The sequence below is a fragment of the Linepithema humile genome, chromosome 5, assembly GCF_040581485.1.
Source record: "Linepithema humile isolate Giens D197 chromosome 5, Lhum_UNIL_v1.0, whole genome shotgun sequence".
Taxonomy (NCBI): Eukaryota; Metazoa; Arthropoda; class Insecta; order Hymenoptera; family Formicidae; genus Linepithema; species Linepithema humile.
Genome location: NC_090132.1, coordinates 17,679,443 through 17,697,211, shown reverse-complemented (window position 1 = coordinate 17,697,211; position 17,769 = coordinate 17,679,443). Strand labels below are relative to the sequence as shown.

Below are 17,769 nucleotides of genomic sequence, written 5' to 3'. Positions count from 1 at the left end.
ATGATTACATTCACAAATTGGGGGAATTAAAATTAACTTTTATAATGCGATAAACGGAATCAAAATATTATATGTGTATATGTATTTTGCATTTTTATTTTATAATAACCCCTGATATCTCTGTGAGAGTGATACGAGAGTAAAACACGCATGACTTGCTTGTAAAATTAGATTTCTGTTAAATCCCACGTTAGAAAACGAAACAAGCTTTGTGTGGATATGACAGATGTCGATATGACATATTACAAGCACCAATATAGATCCTCTCAGATCCTTTGTTTCAAAGGATAAATACACAATGCAGCATATCAATGCTTATGCTTTATAAAAAAGTAAACATAATTCCTATTAGCATTAATAATCCTCATGAAATTTAAAGCAGCGCGTTCGATTAATTGCCAAATGAGACAATTTTTCATTCATTGTTACAACATATTTTAATTGAATCTGTTTTTGACTTATTATAAATCAATTAATAGCAAATGTGCCGGGTGTTTCATGTGATGGAAATCGAGTGGTAATTATTACCATAATCGCATTGTATCGTACTGCTGCGTCGCGGCAAAATAATAAATCAAGAAGTTAGTTTTTTTATATGTCACTATAGAGAAGGAGAAACTAATTGTGAGATAGTTTGCGAATGCTGTGAATTGAGTAATCACTCTAAATGGCTAACATCTAATATTAAAGTATCAAAGTTGGCGTGGATTGGATGATTCATGTATAAGCTGATTAACTTACATAATAGCTAGGGTACAATCTTTGATTAAAACTCCAAGAATTAAATCTACTCACGTGCATGCGAGAACCAAAGTACGTTATATCAAGTTAACATAATACATTAACTGTCGAAGATATAAGTAACAGAAATATTTCCAGCGAAAATCATATTGTTGAAACAGAAATTATTTATCAAAATATTGTTTTTTTTTTCACAAATGTATTCTTTACACATCAATGAGCAAGTGAAAAATAAGATGTCACTATATCACACACATGCGGTATTATAGTCAACGTGGTTATACCGTAAAATCATAATTTAAAATTCCATTCTGCGCCATGCTATACTTAAAGCATCGTTTAAATCTAGAATGTCACTGGCTGCAGCGCTTCTAAAAGCAAAGTTATAAATGTCATAACAAATTCTATTTCTATCGTTGCACATAGTTGAGACATATAAACGCAAGAATTAATCGTTGAGTCAAGTTTTATTATTCATCCACTCATGCCCTACACGTGGAATAAAAGATAATCATATCTGCGAAGAATAAACTATAATGAAAATGTTTAACAGAGCAAGAAATCTCTGCATGTCGGATGATAAATGATTGATAAAATTATATGTACATGACTGAATAATGAGGTTGCTTGCATGCAGCATATTAAATTCTACGTTAGCCTTTTAGTCTTCAAGTTGGCCTAGACAGCAAGACTGAAATATCTATTTGCATGCTTAATGTGAACAAGCGAGCCGCCTTTTATTTGACCAAAAATGTTTTCCGAACCAACAGTTTCTCTTCTCGTTGTTAACATTTCGACGCCAGCGTAAAGAGTATGACAATAATTAATAGGCAATCATTGAGAAAGTAAATATAATTACCACATGCGATATAGATTACTGTTAGCGATTCAATTCGAATTAATACGAATGGTGTCAAAGTTGGTGCAAAAACGAGCATACAAAGAAGTATGCACGTGACAGCATAATGCAAATGTTTGAAATAATAATACACGTATGCAAATGTACATGTATATTGATAGCGCGCGATAATGCGCGATAATTTGTGCACGCAATCAAAACGCGTAGAAAGGTCTTCTAAATTTTCATTAAATATGTGGAGAGTGTTAAATTCGACGAGTGTTAAATTCAGATAATGGGTGATGTTGTCATTGCTTTGTGATCAAATAAATTACAGTATTTGTGCCAGAAATTCCCGCGTGACATTACGTCACTCAATACTTCTATAATTAAAATAAAAAAGAAAGACAAAATAAAACTAATACATTACGCACAGCAGTAATAAGCTCTTCTTTAACAACGTGAGCTTGAAACGTGCAAGTCGTACATATGTCGTACGTATGTGTCTACGTTTTAATTAAAATATATGAAAAGAAAAAATAGAAAAAGGAGTATTTAAAATACCAAACTACATAACGGTACTTTAATAATGCGGGTGCTACGCGGTGCTTTTAAGCAGCACGTTCCGGTCACGTTCGATTAAAATGCAAAATTAATGGACGCGATGATACATATCATATCGACATAACCGACGAATATCATTTCGAAACAGCCACTCGAAAGCCTCAGAATTGGAAGAAGTTTGCAGGGAGTACTGCTGCACTAGCGTACTAGTTGGTGTCTCGTCGAAGTCTCTCACTTTGAATAGATTCTCCTAGCGGAGTCGACAGGGTCACAATAACACAACTTTTACTTTCAACTGAATTTACGTATAAAATCATTTTGCACGAGTTATATTGAATCCTGAATAATGAATAATAATCGCGAACAAATTCTATTCTCCACCCTTTGCGCGTTACTGTGCGATTTTTCTAATAAATTTTCGCATCGTCGCTGTCGTCATATTATATTACGGTGTTTTGATATTTATTAGACTCAAGTTCTACAAATGCGCGATTGCTTCATCAATGAGATAGGACAAGATCCTTTAAGTTGCTCACGGCAGTTTGGTCTCTGCGTGCTGTTCAACACACTCGTCGTTCTTTGGCAAGACAAAGACTCGTATTTAATCATTCAATAAGCTTCGACGAATAAGAGCGTGCGATTTCATTCTAAAATTTTGAGGACGTCGGCCTAATAAGATTCAAAGGCGGAAGAATTCAAGGTGAAATAACCTTGTATCATAGGCAACGTTTATCCGGCAGATTTGTCAGAATGAGATTCTTCCGCGGAAGTTTCATTTTAAGGAACGCTCGATCAATTCTGTGCGGATGATGGTGCATACTAGCAAAAAAAAACGTAAAGATTGATCTCGCGAAAGGTTGCAGGAGATTCCCTCCGATCGGCCCGACAATTCAATTATCCAAGCGATTGGATTTTCCGCGCCGTCCATCAGGAGTAAATTATTTCGTACTACAGAAAGCAACAGAGCGCTGCTGCATCGTAGTGCAAAGCGAATGATCCGATATCGCGACTCACGCAACAGTAAGCGTCGTTTGTACTTTGTAGCTGATGCATTCTTCACAAATCGCCATTCCGGAACGTTTCAAAAATCGCCACCGTAACCGGTATCACCGAGGATTTATCAAAACCAGACGGGGTTATCTGACTCTGTAGACGGTTAGATTGATATTCACGCGTGTCCGGCTGTCGTTCCGCTTCCACCTCATATCGCAGCTTACGGATTTTCATCGACCACGCGAAACAATCTCACTGATTATTCATTGATGATTTAGCAATGAGTTGCTTTTGAAAATTGTATAGTGCATAAACCACGTCTCGATGTTAACTAAACGTAATAAATTAAACATTGCATCGATTAAGTGTAAGTGATTGTACAAATGTAATTAAAAATACAACTCTATCAATATAACCGTATCAATTAAACTTCATCCATTCCACAATCAATATCAACTTCTGTTTGACAAAATGTGTGAAAAATTTATGGAAAACAACAATAACAAATATTGCAATTATTTTTTTCTGAATTAGTAATAAATTTGACCAGTAATTTGTTGTAGACAGAAAATTTAACACTTAATAATAGAATATAACAAAAATTGCATGTAAAATAAATTAGAGAACCTTGAAAGTTATTAATATAAATTAGGTTTTATGCTTAGAATATCTTTGAAGAGCGTTAAAGCCAGTTTAGAAAGCTCCGATCGATCTTGATAGAATTTGTTAAAAGTTAGTATACTGGCATCGCGTAAAAATCGTTGCCGCACTTTCGCAAAGTTTAGGGGCTCAGTTTCTAACTTTTCGATTTCCTAATGCAGATAAGAGCTTACCTTACTTCATCCAAAAGTATTATTTTCTCTGCAGCATACAATATAATATTTATTGTAAGAATACATAATATTATCTAACGCTGTAAAATAGAAAACGATAATAATTATGATTCGTGTTTAGTTCAATATCAGTTAGTTGTAGATATGTTGGTATGTGCGTATGATTTTGTTTAAATCTTAAATTATCGATGCGTTCATGTATCCTATTTCAATGTGTTTAGATTATTAAAAAAAATCACATTATACATATTATATGGGGCATATTTCAGACAGAAGTAAGAAAATACTGTTAAGCACAGTTATCTGTTTTAATTTAGATACCACAGGAAGGATTAACAGCAATTTTAGCACTTTGAAACAAGAACGATTTGGCGACAGAAATGTAAAGATGTATTAGATATGCATATAAAAGATATCAGAGACGGAAAAGAAAGAGAAAGAGACATGCGACTCACCAATGCCTGGGCGGCGCTCTGGTGCTGCAAGCAAGAAACATTCAGTTACAATCACAATAACAACAATCAATTCATGTTTCTTAGCTAGAGTTCGTGATAACACTAGTAACAAACAATTCAACAGTGCTGCGGTGCTTACAAAAGCCTGAACATTGACTGGTAGAACAGAGACAGCACTCAGAAAATTATGTAAAGTCATGGAAAAGCCGAAAGTCATAAACTTGCAGTTACGATTTATGTATCTACGTATCGAAAGCTTTCAAATAAAAAAATTGTAATAAATTTCTGAAATAATAAAATCATGACTTGGGCTATCCTGATTACATATATTTCCAAGTGCAATTTATCTCTCACAGCACAGCTGCACGTCAAGCTAACAAAATGTGCAGATACTGTGTCAATAAAGTGCGCATGTATGTATGCGGTTGGTGCTTCGAACAATGAAGAGCAGCAATGGCAATGAATAAATTTCATTTCTAACGCTTAAATTCGTTAAATATGCAAACGCTAATTTTAGTTGTCGTATTTTGATCCAACTGATTACTAAAGCAGATAAAAGCTCGGAAATAAGAGATAAGAATCCAATTTCTTATCTCTAACATTATTACGCAAAAAATTATTTTTCCAAGAGTGTGCGTTTTCATTGAGAAAATCGACTTTTGTTCGTAAAATTAGCACCAAAGTATTAATTCTGCAGGAAAATCAATAGCGCAAATAGAATCACGATCGAAGTCACCAGTATTATATAGCAACTGTGGTTATTTATCAGTCACCTATCTCGCACGACTTTGTTTTATTTGTATGTACTCGTGAAAGCGTCATGTGCACAGTTCGCGCGTTACATAAAAATATTTGTCCGTGCAAGCACGGTGATGCTGTCACGGGCAGACCATTGTATGTAACTAGTTTCGAGATTTAGTGCTCGTCATGTGAAAGAAAAAATCGAAAGTAGCGTTTATCGCATTTATCGCAATGTGGGGAAAATAGAAAAAAATAGCGTTGCGATGAGACATGCTATCATATAAAAAGATATACGACGGATTAAATATGCAAAAGCGACAATTACGCATTCGATCAAAAATTTACTTAGAAGCCGAGACGCAAAATTCAAGCGATATCCACCGATATCAAATGATGCGAAAAACATCGGATTGACATTTAATTAAAACACTTGCCTTGGAAGATAAACTTTACGTTATCATGAACACGTAATAACAAGTTATTGTCATTTTTAAAAGAGCAAGAAAAAAGTTTGAGGAAAGTAGACGGTGAACCTTGTATTAAAATAAAGTGATATTATTCGACATGAAGCGACGTGAATAACATCTTATTAATGGTTAATATTCTTTATTGACATCTGTTTTGAGTAATGTAACTTGTTATTTTGGTAAAATTGTTTTTTTGTCAAAAAAATTATATATTAATCAATTTTTATCTTATCCACATAAACTATTATAATGCAATAAAGTAGTAATTGTTTTCGACATATAATGCAGCTTGATTGTTAAACATTTCATCATATTGTTAATAGATGTAAATTATATTATCAATATTAGCATTGAATTTTAGATAATAAGGAAACATTAACATGTCTTATATTTCGAATACAATAACACGGAGAATATATATAAGAAATTTCCAAGATTGCCGCGTATCGCTGGAAAATATATTCATCACGATGCGTGCAATACGATAATGACGATATCCATACACATTTGCAAAACTTAGTCAATATTCATGAGGATTAATAGACAATTACGAATACTTTGTAATTAATGGAATATTGTTAGAACAGAGCGATATAAGCGATATGTTAGCAGTTGCGAGAAATCTGTAATCTTATTAAACATTGCCCTCGTTACTAGACATTATACACTAATAACAGCGCTCGTTTGCAAGCTTTCCATCATTTTCATCGGCAGCAATAAAACCGAATAATCCAATAAGTTTAACTGGAAATAACAAAGTTGTTGCAATATTAATATTATATAATAGTAACGCACGAAATGAGATTTGCCCACGAGTTTGGTCGAATAGATAAAATAGCTTGTTACAAAAATATCAAAGTGTATTACAATATACCTAGCGATAAGGTCGAGGAGTCACGATGTAGTACGCTGTTAAGAATTGTAAGTAAGAAGAAAACCGTGTGAGGAAGCATACTAAAAAGATAAATGTAAAAAATGGTAAAGATTGATGTTTGTGTATTCTTTACTGGAACGAGAATATCTTCCCAAGTCAATAATCGTTTAACTTTTACTGTCGCCATCGGCGAACAAAGAGAAATGATTACAAGTGTCACAGATGTTTCGGAATAATAAATTTACCTTTGATTAATTCGCAGCACTTTCTAAGCGTCCCGATATCGAGAACAATTCTTGATAAAATAAACGGCCAGATTGAAATCCCTCTGTAAAATCGATACGGTCGTCACTGTGAAAAATGTGAAGAAAAGGCAACCGAACGATAGACCCTGAAGAACCAATAAGGCTCTGCGGTTTTGATTGGTATTTCTTTCTCACGAAATCACGCGAAGAAGTCGATAAATCAAATCATATTCAATATATTGTAATTCGTTTTAACTGCGGTAAGACGCGTAAGTAAGCATTGTGCAATTTATTTAATGCATTTTGATGATTAAACAACATTATTTCTCTAACGAGATACAAGTTAGAATGATGCTTGGGTGCCTTTTATAATTAAATAGTTGCGACATTCATAAAGATTGCATGCTAGGATTAAGTGCAATCTTTAAGCTTGTTTAATGTGAGCCTAGTACGAGGTGTATATTTTCACAAGATTAATTTCTCCACATCTAACATCAAAGCAACGAATAAAGCGCAAACTCATGAAAGAGAAGACAAACGTCTCCTTAACTAAGTTTAAGGATAATTTGATAAAATATTTTTCAAGTTGATATTATTTATTCACTCAATTCTCTTTCATTTCTTGGTAATCTTATATAGGTCAGAAATTAAAAAGAAAAATATAATGAGTAAAGTGCAAAGGTGACGATATTTAGATATTGAAAAAAAGTAAAAATACACAAACTTTAATACACAAACATTTACGAGCGTAAATTGTGATATGAATGTGTTCTGTGCGCATGGGATGTATCTCGTATAATTATGTGTAAGTTCTTAATGAGATTAACTTATTAAAATTCTAATTCTTATTAAAAAATTATTACAATATTAAGTACATTGCGCAAAGTTATTCTCCGATTAAAAGCAAAGGAAGACGTTGGAGTAAGGTTGACCTATATCAGGTCTCAGGGAAGCAGCATATACACATCACTTCAGAAGTAGAAACATCATTTTGTGGCTGGTGAAATTGCATTCCAGGGACTCGAGTTGTAACAATTATCGACGATCTACTTGAACCGCGTTTGTGAACTACTGTACAATTTAACACACTACACGATTTATATGCCAATAATTTTCACGTATATTATCTTGATTCGCCTCGAGATTTCTATCCTTTTCTCAAATCTTCTGAATCCCGGAGAAGATCTAATTCTCAATTGCGGCACGAATATCTTTTCTTATTCTTTTCTCCAAGACAAAGGGGCAGATTAAAACGGAAGATTTACGACGACAATTATAACGCCAATCGCGAACACATCGATCAGGCTGATCTGTGCCCTGCGTACTTGAGAAATATTTCGACCGCATTCCGTTCGAACATATAGAATTTCTATTGAAAAAGAGGGAATTTATATTTTTGCAAAACGTTTCAAAATGACCACATATATCTTAATCAACAATCGATGTGTTTAAGTAACACAAATATTGCTGATGGCATTAGATATTATAGAGCGCTCATATTATTGTCAGAATTTTCTACTTTAATTCCGAATTATATTTTCAACAGTTTTAATACTTTTCTTAGAGGTTTAATAAAGTTTCATATTATGACACATAAGCTACTGTAACAGTGCGATTACTACCAGCCGGCGTACGCGATACTAAAAGCATCGGTAAGATTAACTCACACCAATTTTACTCTTAAAGTCCAATGCTGGAAGGTATTGAAATTGCAAATTGAAACGTTTAAAATGTATTAAGGACACCCAGTTTTCGATCGGCATTCAAGGAAACTCGCAAAGCGCATCGATTCTCCTGACCGAGAACTTGTGATTTTTCTAATCGTGTTATTATATTGCTATGACTACATGCAATTTATTGTTAACAATACTTATTCCAGTGTGTGATTACAACGGATCCAGTGGCCACCGAGTTTGTGGATTATTGTTCAATTTGCTCGGCGCTATCTCTCGACGAGGTCGCGCCCTCGATTTCCATATTTCCACCGTGAAAACTTGTGCCACGCCGTGCCGTTTTTCGTGCAAATGCACCTAAATTGAATATAGAACCGCGACATTTCGACAATAATTCTACCCAGGACTTTCTTTACTATTATGAGAGTCATTTCGTGAATATAAAAGTCAATGTTTTCATAAAATGTTAATTTAAATAAATTGTAACCCTTCTAACTTATTACACTACTTATTATTTTATGAACAAATAAATCAAGATTAATAATAATTTAGTCAAATCTTCAGTTTAATAGCTGAAAGATTACAAAGTAGTTAATAATCGTTTAGTTTTTAGTTTAAATGAGTATTCTTTTTCACGTTTCAAAACGCGGTTAATTCAAAAAAATTGTAAAAATTTGTAGGGTAAACATACAAGTGTGTATATATACGATATTTTAGTAATATAGATCTTTGAAACAGAGAGAGAGAGAATGGCATTGTACTAAAAAAAGATTAAAGAAATATATGCTCGATGGTAGTATACAAAGGAGATACACACTCAACGTTCGGCAGAAAAGTAGGTCGAGGTTTTACAAGAAACCAATATGGTTGTTAATTATTATGTTCTATATATGACAAAGGCACATAAAGCGACAGCGTCAGTAGTATTAATACTTGCAGCAGATGCTGTATTTGTATGCGCACCAGGAGTTGTAGCCATAAAAGGTGGATCTTAAAAGCCTTTCAACTAAAGCTCCAGGAATCTACGGACGATTGGTGTTAAATGTTCGTGAGCAAATAATTAACGGATTGGCAGTAATTACTCATCGTTTAAACGCAAGATTGTTGCAGCGGGACGGAGAAGTGATGTAGAGACACGGCTGTAAAAAAACCCATGCTCAGTTGCGCGCGCACAACGCGTTAATAATTAAATCGATGTGCTCATTTGCTATATTTACAAACTCGTAATCTGTTACGCTACGATGAACGATTAAACAAAGGAAGCGCGCGATTTAACGCGCACGATACGCTGTACGTTACAATTGTAATCTTAAAACTATATTTTATTATTAAGTAACTTTACGTATGTTTAACTTAACGACAATGGATTAAATTAACATAAAATTTTCTTTTAATATCTTGCGCAAACTAAATAAACATTATTCAAATTGGAGCGTTGTATCTATACGATCTATAAAATAATTAATAGAATGTGTTTCTGTAATTAGATTATACAAGATACTGTTTTCTAACTATCAAATATTGACATAAATTTTTCTGTCAATTTTATCGAATAAAGAATTCTTTTATACTATACAGGGTGATCCATAGAACTGGGCTGAGTTCTAGCACTTATTCTGTTCAGACAAAAATGGTAGAGGAAAAAGTTAAAGAGCGTAACATGAAAAATTTTTCTATGGACTCACTTTTTTCATAAGTGCAAGGATACACCAGAAAAATGCAATTGCACTTTTTTTAAATGGAAATATGTATGTATTTCTTTTCTTTTGCATAAATAAGTTCTTCTGAATAATCTTTGTATAAAAATATTAAGGTAAGATACTTGAAAAATTAATATTTCACGAAATATTTGACATTTTTGAGTGAGGTCTATGTTTTATAAAAGATAATGTTTAAACGTTTCATTGTGTTTACGGTTACGAATTTTGAATATAAACACTTGAGAACGTGTAAATATTATTTGACCACAGTTCATATTATTTGACAGTATTATTTGACCACAGTTCATAGTAATTATGAAAATAAAGATATATTCGCGTTCACGGACTTTAAAAATATACTTTAGTAATCTTGAATAAAGCTATAGAAAAATTTTTCATGTTATGCCATTTAATTTTTTCCTCTACTATTTTTTTCTATTTTCAACAAATGCTAGAGCTCGGCCCAGTTCTGCGGACCACCCTGTATATAAAGTAAACGAAATTTTAAATCCTGTGCAAAATGGATGGAAGAAAGACGGTAGTTAAAGAACCTTTAACGAGTAAATTTTTACATACTCTTAAAGCTCTTAGTCTGAAGTTATTAACTTTGAAATATTTTTTACGTGAGATGCTTAATAATAAATCAAGAATGATAAGGGGTTATCGCTCGTAATATTTTACTTTGCTTTAATGTTCCAAGTTTCAATCATTTTTACTTATTCTTTCATAGTTGGAAAACATGCTAAATGCTATCAAGGCGTTATTAGGCGTTGCCTCATATTTTTTAAATACATTTATAATCTTGATAATAAAAAAATTGAGAATAAAATATTATCTAAATATATATTCTTTTTCAACGTTGCTCCCGCAACAAACTGGTATTTCAAGTATAAATAAAATTTCCGAGGATTTCCGCGATCGTTCATGTTGATGACTAAATCGTGCTATCTCGCACGTAACTTTTTTTCCCATCCATCCACCGACGTATCCATTATATAATATTCCTCCGCGTGTATATAAATTCCGTCATCCGTTATAACTAGGCGAGAGGAAAGAATGAAGCGAACTGAAACGCCGACGGTTGCACACAGGCGTTCGCCGAGACTGGAAGCGTGTGGAAGAGCCTCTGTCGAATCGATTCGACGACGGGTGGAGAGGGCCTCAACGCGCTGCAATGCCGTAATTTCAGAGCAAGATTTCAGAAAGCAGAAATAAGAGAACGGTGTTTTTCTTTTTTTGAAGATACAGATACAAAAGAGAGATGTGTGCATAAATAAAGAGAGGCTTGAGGAATAACGGGAAATACTGTGACAAACGAACGTTCATCCGGCGAAACTATTAAATTTCACGTCCGTATAAATCTGTCGCGGCGGCGTAGAAATTAAAATACGACCTCGAACATTCCAGTCCCGCAGCTGCCATTTTAATTAAGCCTTTAATCATCCTATTGCTTAATCGTCGCCTCTTGCATATTTCGCTTCGTATGCGACATTATTCTACGAAAACAACAATAAGACTTAATAACAGTCAGTTTAAAAGTTCAATTGGATATGCGTAGAGATGGTATGATAGCGGTGAAGTTCATGCTTGTCTCAACTATATATATAGATCTTATCTATTTTAATAAAACCAACAAGCTAACGCTGGGTCTTTTTTACGCAATACGAATCAAAGTTATATTTATACGAGTGCTTTTGTCGCGAATTTCGCAAAAATAATTATACACGAATATAATTAAAGGCAATTTACATTGCTACAAACACTTCTATTACGTAATTATAATCTTTCATTATACGTAAATATGAACGCCTACGACAGCAGATATTATTCCTATCGTGTCTCCTCATCTCTCTTTTAATCATCACAGTACTGATATTACATGCCAAATTAGTTGAATACGCTTGATTTTAATAAACACAACATTATCAATGTAGTCGTAATTATAATATAATGTAGCCTAAATATAATATAATCCTATACACACATTTGCGTTTGTACAACAGAAAAAAAAAATTCTTAAACGAGTTGTGATAATATTTTGCACGCGATACTAAATAGTGTCAAATATCGCATTAATCATACTATAAATATTATCTCACCTCGTTTAAGAATTCTTTTTTTCTGATGTACAAACGCAAATGTGTGTATGAGATTATATTATAATTACGACTACACACATATATATATATATATATATATTAATTCTTTACATTTTATACACTAGAATCATTTAAATCCCTTCTCGTCGTTCGTCACTGCGATAAGTCTGTTGTAAGTAATTTTGGGAATGCTTCAATCATTCAATCATTTCAGTGTAATTATGCAATTATTGAAGACGCGGCCTTCTAATAATCACCAGTCAGTGTCAGTAATAGAAATATATTTCGCACTCTCGGCTTTCTGTGTGATTGACAGAGGAGCATTTCCGCACTTCAAAATATCAGCGGCATTGGGAGCAGAAGTAATATGAATTTATGAGAAAATAATTTCGCCAATCGATATTGCATCAATATTGCTTTCGAATTTTTGTACGTTTAGTTTTGTATTCTTAGTAATAGACGATCATCATTCTACCGGGATAAAAGATAAATTTCAGTTAAGTCTTCCCGAGTGTCAGCGTAAATGACACCAGAGGGAAACAACAAAATAAATTCTGTATCTCAGTTTCGAAGAAACGGATTACGTATTTCCGGATTATATAACTTCTTAGTATTTTTAATCTAATCTGAATATTTCAAAGCTATTTCATTATCTTTTATATTAAAACTATTTTAGTATTTGTGTTATGTGTTATAAAATGAAAAAGACGCGATATTTTAATCAATAAAAGTTACAGACGCAGTCGATATAAAGCATACATAAATGCGCGTTTTGATGAATAAAATATAAAATGGTAATGTAAACGTTTCAGAATGAGAATTATCAATTACGATTGATCTTATTCACATTCACTAATTCTCTTTCTCTCTTCTCTCTTCCTCTCAGAGTATCGTTTCTTTTATGTATTGTATATACACACTGTCGCATCAGAATATCTGAATGACATCGATATCTCTCCACTTCAATCATATTTTTAAATAAAAATAGTTATAGATTAATGCTAATGTGAAAGATAATTTATATATATGCATCATCTTTCAGATCCATACAACAACATAAATTTCTTAGTTTTGTAAGCATTTTAATTTAAAAAGTTTTATGGCCTGCATTCTCAACTATTGGCAATATATTAATTTATCATATATAACTATTTATAATATTAATAATATATATCTAAATATATAACTATTTATAATATTAATAATGTAATTTTTATTAAGATTATTATTTCATGCTGCAAGAAAAATGCTTCTTTATATCACTAAAATTCGACACATCTTTTTCTACGTGTGATGTTAAAAATGACTTTTCTCGAGATCTCGACTATAGCACAGTGTTCTTTCCATAATTAATTTCTCCTTTACTTAGCCCTTTTTTTATATAAGATTCAAAATTGGCGTAGAAACACATTCTGCGCACGGAACGTTTACTTGAAAGGTTTTCAATCATTCAGTTTTGCGAGTGAATCGATCGCTAAGAGTCGTTCCGAAAATGTTGAGTTATTCGTTTAAAATGCTAACGCTTTGAAGATGCATCGAGCCAATTGACTTTAAGTCCTGTCTTTGACATGAAAAAAATTGGAGATTATGCACCATTTAATTTTTTCAACCAGTAACTGCTGACCTTGCCAGATTAAATATCAGCAAAAAAAGCGCGCTCAATATTGATAATGATATCAGCAAATGTCAGTACAATAAAACACATAATGTCACGCGCTGTCCACCGCACAAGTTATTACTTTAGTACTGAATGTTGTTACAACAGCTAGTTTTCCCATAATGTAAAGTTTCTACGTTTATATAAAGTCCAGGGGACACGTATTGTATCCCGTCTTTGTACACCACGGTAAGGCACTCTTTCACGACAGGTCAAAGAAACTTCAACGTGGAGAAGCTCACAGTGCTTGTGACGTCTCTGACGACCTTGAGTACGAGTCTCTTCCTCCGCTTATGAATCGTGTCTCTCTGTACGAGACACCATTACCAGAATAAACATTAGTCAGTACACTGGTTTCATGCGTAAAGATCCAGCAAGAAAATCTAGCTTGTTGAAAGCCTGCAAAGGCGTTCTTATCTTAATATACTCAAAGAATTAATGTAACTCTTGTTAGATGCGCCGTGTAAATGTATTTTTAGTCAATTTTTTGTTCCGTTGACACGGTTATAATTTTAAATAGAAGGCACGTAAGCTATTTTCCTTGTCATTTAATGTTATTTAATTTGGTTTATAGAGACTAAAAAAATAAGATATATTTTATAAAAGAGATTAGAAAAATAGAAATAACTGTCCATAATCGTATATAAAATCCTGTAAGTAATAAAAAAATTAACTTACAGTTTCATTAAAAAGATTAAATTTCTTTCGAAGAATCGAATTTTAAAAATATAATTAATAGTTACATAATGTATTCCTCATATAATCATATATATTCTAGTATATTCAAACACACTTGTAAATAGCGTTGCGCAAAATTATAATTTAAAGCTTATGTGTACCATTTAAGTTTTCAAATTTGGCAGTCAAATATCTATTGATCTATGAATCATAAAATAAGACGTGCACAAGAGAAACTCGCTGTCGGCAAAACTATAATATTTATCATAAAAATTTCATGATTTGGTCAAGGTCGCGGCTCTTGGCCATGCTGTACTCAATAATCTTCCGTTAGTCTCATTTCAAAATGCAAAATAAAAAATCCATAAAAAAAAGTGAACGTGGCAATGTCCGTCTCCGAGACAAAACACCGCCTACGAGCAGTCGTGCGAGTAGGTGAAGTCACGCGACGCTATGCTCCTCCATGAAATATAAAGTCACGGTAGCAGCGTAAGAGATAGATAGAGGGAGAAAACGTGTACGGTGTGCAAGTATATGTGCACGTAAGAGAATAGAAAGGAGTGAAAGAAGTGGAAGAAAGAGAAAAGAAAAGATATAGAGAAAGGATGTAATAAAAAAAGAATAGATGGAGAAAGAGGGAAAGTGTGTGTAGATAGAGAGTGGTGGCAGTATAGCAATGACATGTATCTATATAAAAGGTGATGGATGGAAAGAGATGACGCGACACAGGAACAGAGCAAGACAGACTGATCGATCGGTGTAAAAGTAGACAGAGACAGGGTCAGACATTTTCCTAGATCGCGGTTATACGACTCGCGGCATACATTCCGTACATACCGAGGGCATCAGCTGATCGGTAGACCTGACCCGGGTCACCCTGTTTCTGTAGAGTATCCTTTTGATGAGCTTCTCCGTTGGCTGGTTCCACTTCATGAAGCTCACATACGCCAAGTAGAATCCAAACAGCACGAGCGCCTCGTACCAGTATATATAACTGTCGCGGAAGAAGTAGATCAGGGTGAGCAAACTAGCGCTGTAGAAAGTGCAATCGCGAAATAGAGGCCACCATGTGAGCGACAATACCGTACGCGAGAATATAGCGCACATGCCGATCACGAAGAGGATGTTGAAGACGGCGGAACCTACGATAGTGCCGATACCGACGTCATCGAACGACACGAACACGCCTATAATCGATGTAAAGAGTTCGGGTGCTGATCCACCGGCCGCCATGAAGGTAGCACCGGCCACGTCGTCGGCGATCTCGAATTTCTCGATGATTACGTCTAACGATGGTACGAAAAACTCGTCGCAGACGATTGCCAATGCTACAAACATGTACACTACGCCGAGTATATGAAGTATCACGGCGCCGCGGCGTCGTTGATCAGTGGTGAACAGATCCTCGGGAAAGAGCGGCCTCTTGACATCCGTTTCGTTCTCACTAGTCTTATTGTGCCCGTCGAACCCCGCGGCGTTACCACCAAAGTTGTTGTTATTGTTGCTATTATACACGTTGGTACCATTGCTCAACCGCACGAAAATAGGCATGACTGTGCTGCTCGTAGTGTGGAGTATTATCGGATTGTTCGGCGCCGGTCTGTGGCCCCAGGATGACGAGGGACCCATCGCGAGAGCCAAAACCGCGGAAAGCAAGGCCACCACCGCCAATCGGCGCCTCCGCCTCCAACACGTACGCCGATCGCCGCCCGTCACGATCATCGTCGTCGTCGGCGGTGGTGCTGCTGTTGGTTCGCACCCACGGGGACGTTCGCCGTCGTTAGCGAGGCCTCCGTCCTCCTCCTCCTCCTTCGCCACCTTCTTCTTCTTCTTCTCCGTCCTCCTCGGCGTCTTCCACCCTCTCCCTGACCCCCTCCGTCCCTGCTGCCACCGCCAGCACCACCTCCGACTCCTCCACCACCTTCTTCTACGTGTCGTATCGTGTCGCGCCGCGGAGGGTGTACGACAGAGGAGCCGTACTAAGGCTGGGTCATGCTGGAGCGGCGGCGATGAGGAGCGGCTCCTTGCCGATGCCTCCCTCTGGATGGACCTACCTGCGTGACCGCGGTACTCGATCTTTCACCAACTGCCTCTCTTTCTTTAGTTTCCCGTTTCCTGCGTCCCCTTCTCTTCCTGTACTCGCTGCTGCGTTCCGAATTGCTTTTTCACTAGATGTTCACGACGTGCAGACCGGAAGAATTAGTCCGCGGCGCGTACTATGATTACTATTACTACTACTACAACCAACGCCGATGTACGCCGCTACTACGAACAGACTCGAGTATCCGACGCGACCGATATCCTTCTGCTTTCCGGCGGCGGCGTCGTCGTCGTCGTCGTCGTCGTCCTCGCCGTCGTCGCCGTCGCCGTCGCCGTCGCCGTTGCCGTCGTCGACGTCGTCGTCGTCGTTGTCGTCGTCGTCGTCGTTGTCGTCTTCGTCGTCGTCACCGTCGCCGTCGTCGTCGTCGCCGGCGTCGTCGTCGTCGTCGTCGTCGTCGTCGCCGTCGTCGTCGTCGTCGTCGCCGTCGTGGTCACTAGGATGCAGTGAATGGTGCATATAATCCTGGATGGATATACAGGAGCAGCAGAACGGCGCCCCCGCCGCGATGCCCGCCCGCTGCACACTGGAACAACCCTGTTCCGTTCCATTCCTCTCTCTCGCTTTGCTCTCTCTCTCTCTCTCTTTCTCTTCCCCTCTCCTGCTCTCTTCTGCCGACGCCGCACCAACTCCCTCCTTCTATCTCTTTCTCCCACCGTATTTCCTCCTTCGATGTTCTCTGTCCATCTCTGGAACCTCTCTTTCGCTCCTTCGATCGTCTTCCATTCTCCGTCGCATTCGCCGCCGACTCCCCTTTCGACCCCCTTTGCGATAGTGGAGGTTCTACCTCTTTCTTTCTCACTCCTTTTTCATTTAACGCCGGCCTTACAGTGCCTCGCGTTTATCCTCGTTGCACCAGCGATTATCTGCGGTTCGCTATCTCTTTTTGCCATTAGGCACCTGCATCGCTCTCTTTTCCACCGGGATATCTAGTGAGCAGAGAGACCCCCCTCTCTCTCTCTCTCTCCCTCTCTCTTTCTCCATCGGCCGTTCGGCGTTCTCCACCCTGTACTCTCCTCTCGTGTACTCGTCCTTTTCTATCCTTCATTTCGTTTATCTCTGTTCACGAGAGATAGATCCTCCGTCCTCTCTTTTCCGTGCAGTCGAGCTTTC

General features: G+C 36.4%; 1 protein-coding gene across 7 annotated transcripts in view; it reads right to left on the bottom strand.

Annotated features, from left to right (window-relative positions):
* Window positions 1-16,280, bottom strand: part of Nckx30C (solute carrier family 24 member Nckx30C) — a 60,592-nt gene extending 44,312 nt beyond the window's left edge. For 4 of the 7 annotated variants that reach the window (XM_067354695.1, XM_012362197.2, XM_067354696.1 and 1 more), the window contains exons 1-2: window positions 15,396-16,280; window positions 4,425-4,448 (exon numbers count right to left, since the gene is read on the bottom strand). In XM_067354695.1, the coding sequence (XP_067210796.1) occupies window positions 4,425-4,448; window positions 15,396-16,280 (909 nt within the window). The remainder of the gene's footprint in view (window positions 1-4,424; window positions 4,449-15,395) is intronic. The other 3 variants (XM_067354697.1, XM_067354698.1, XM_067354699.1) reach the window with 1 other exon arrangement.
* Window positions 16,281-17,769: the final 1,489 nt, after the last annotated feature.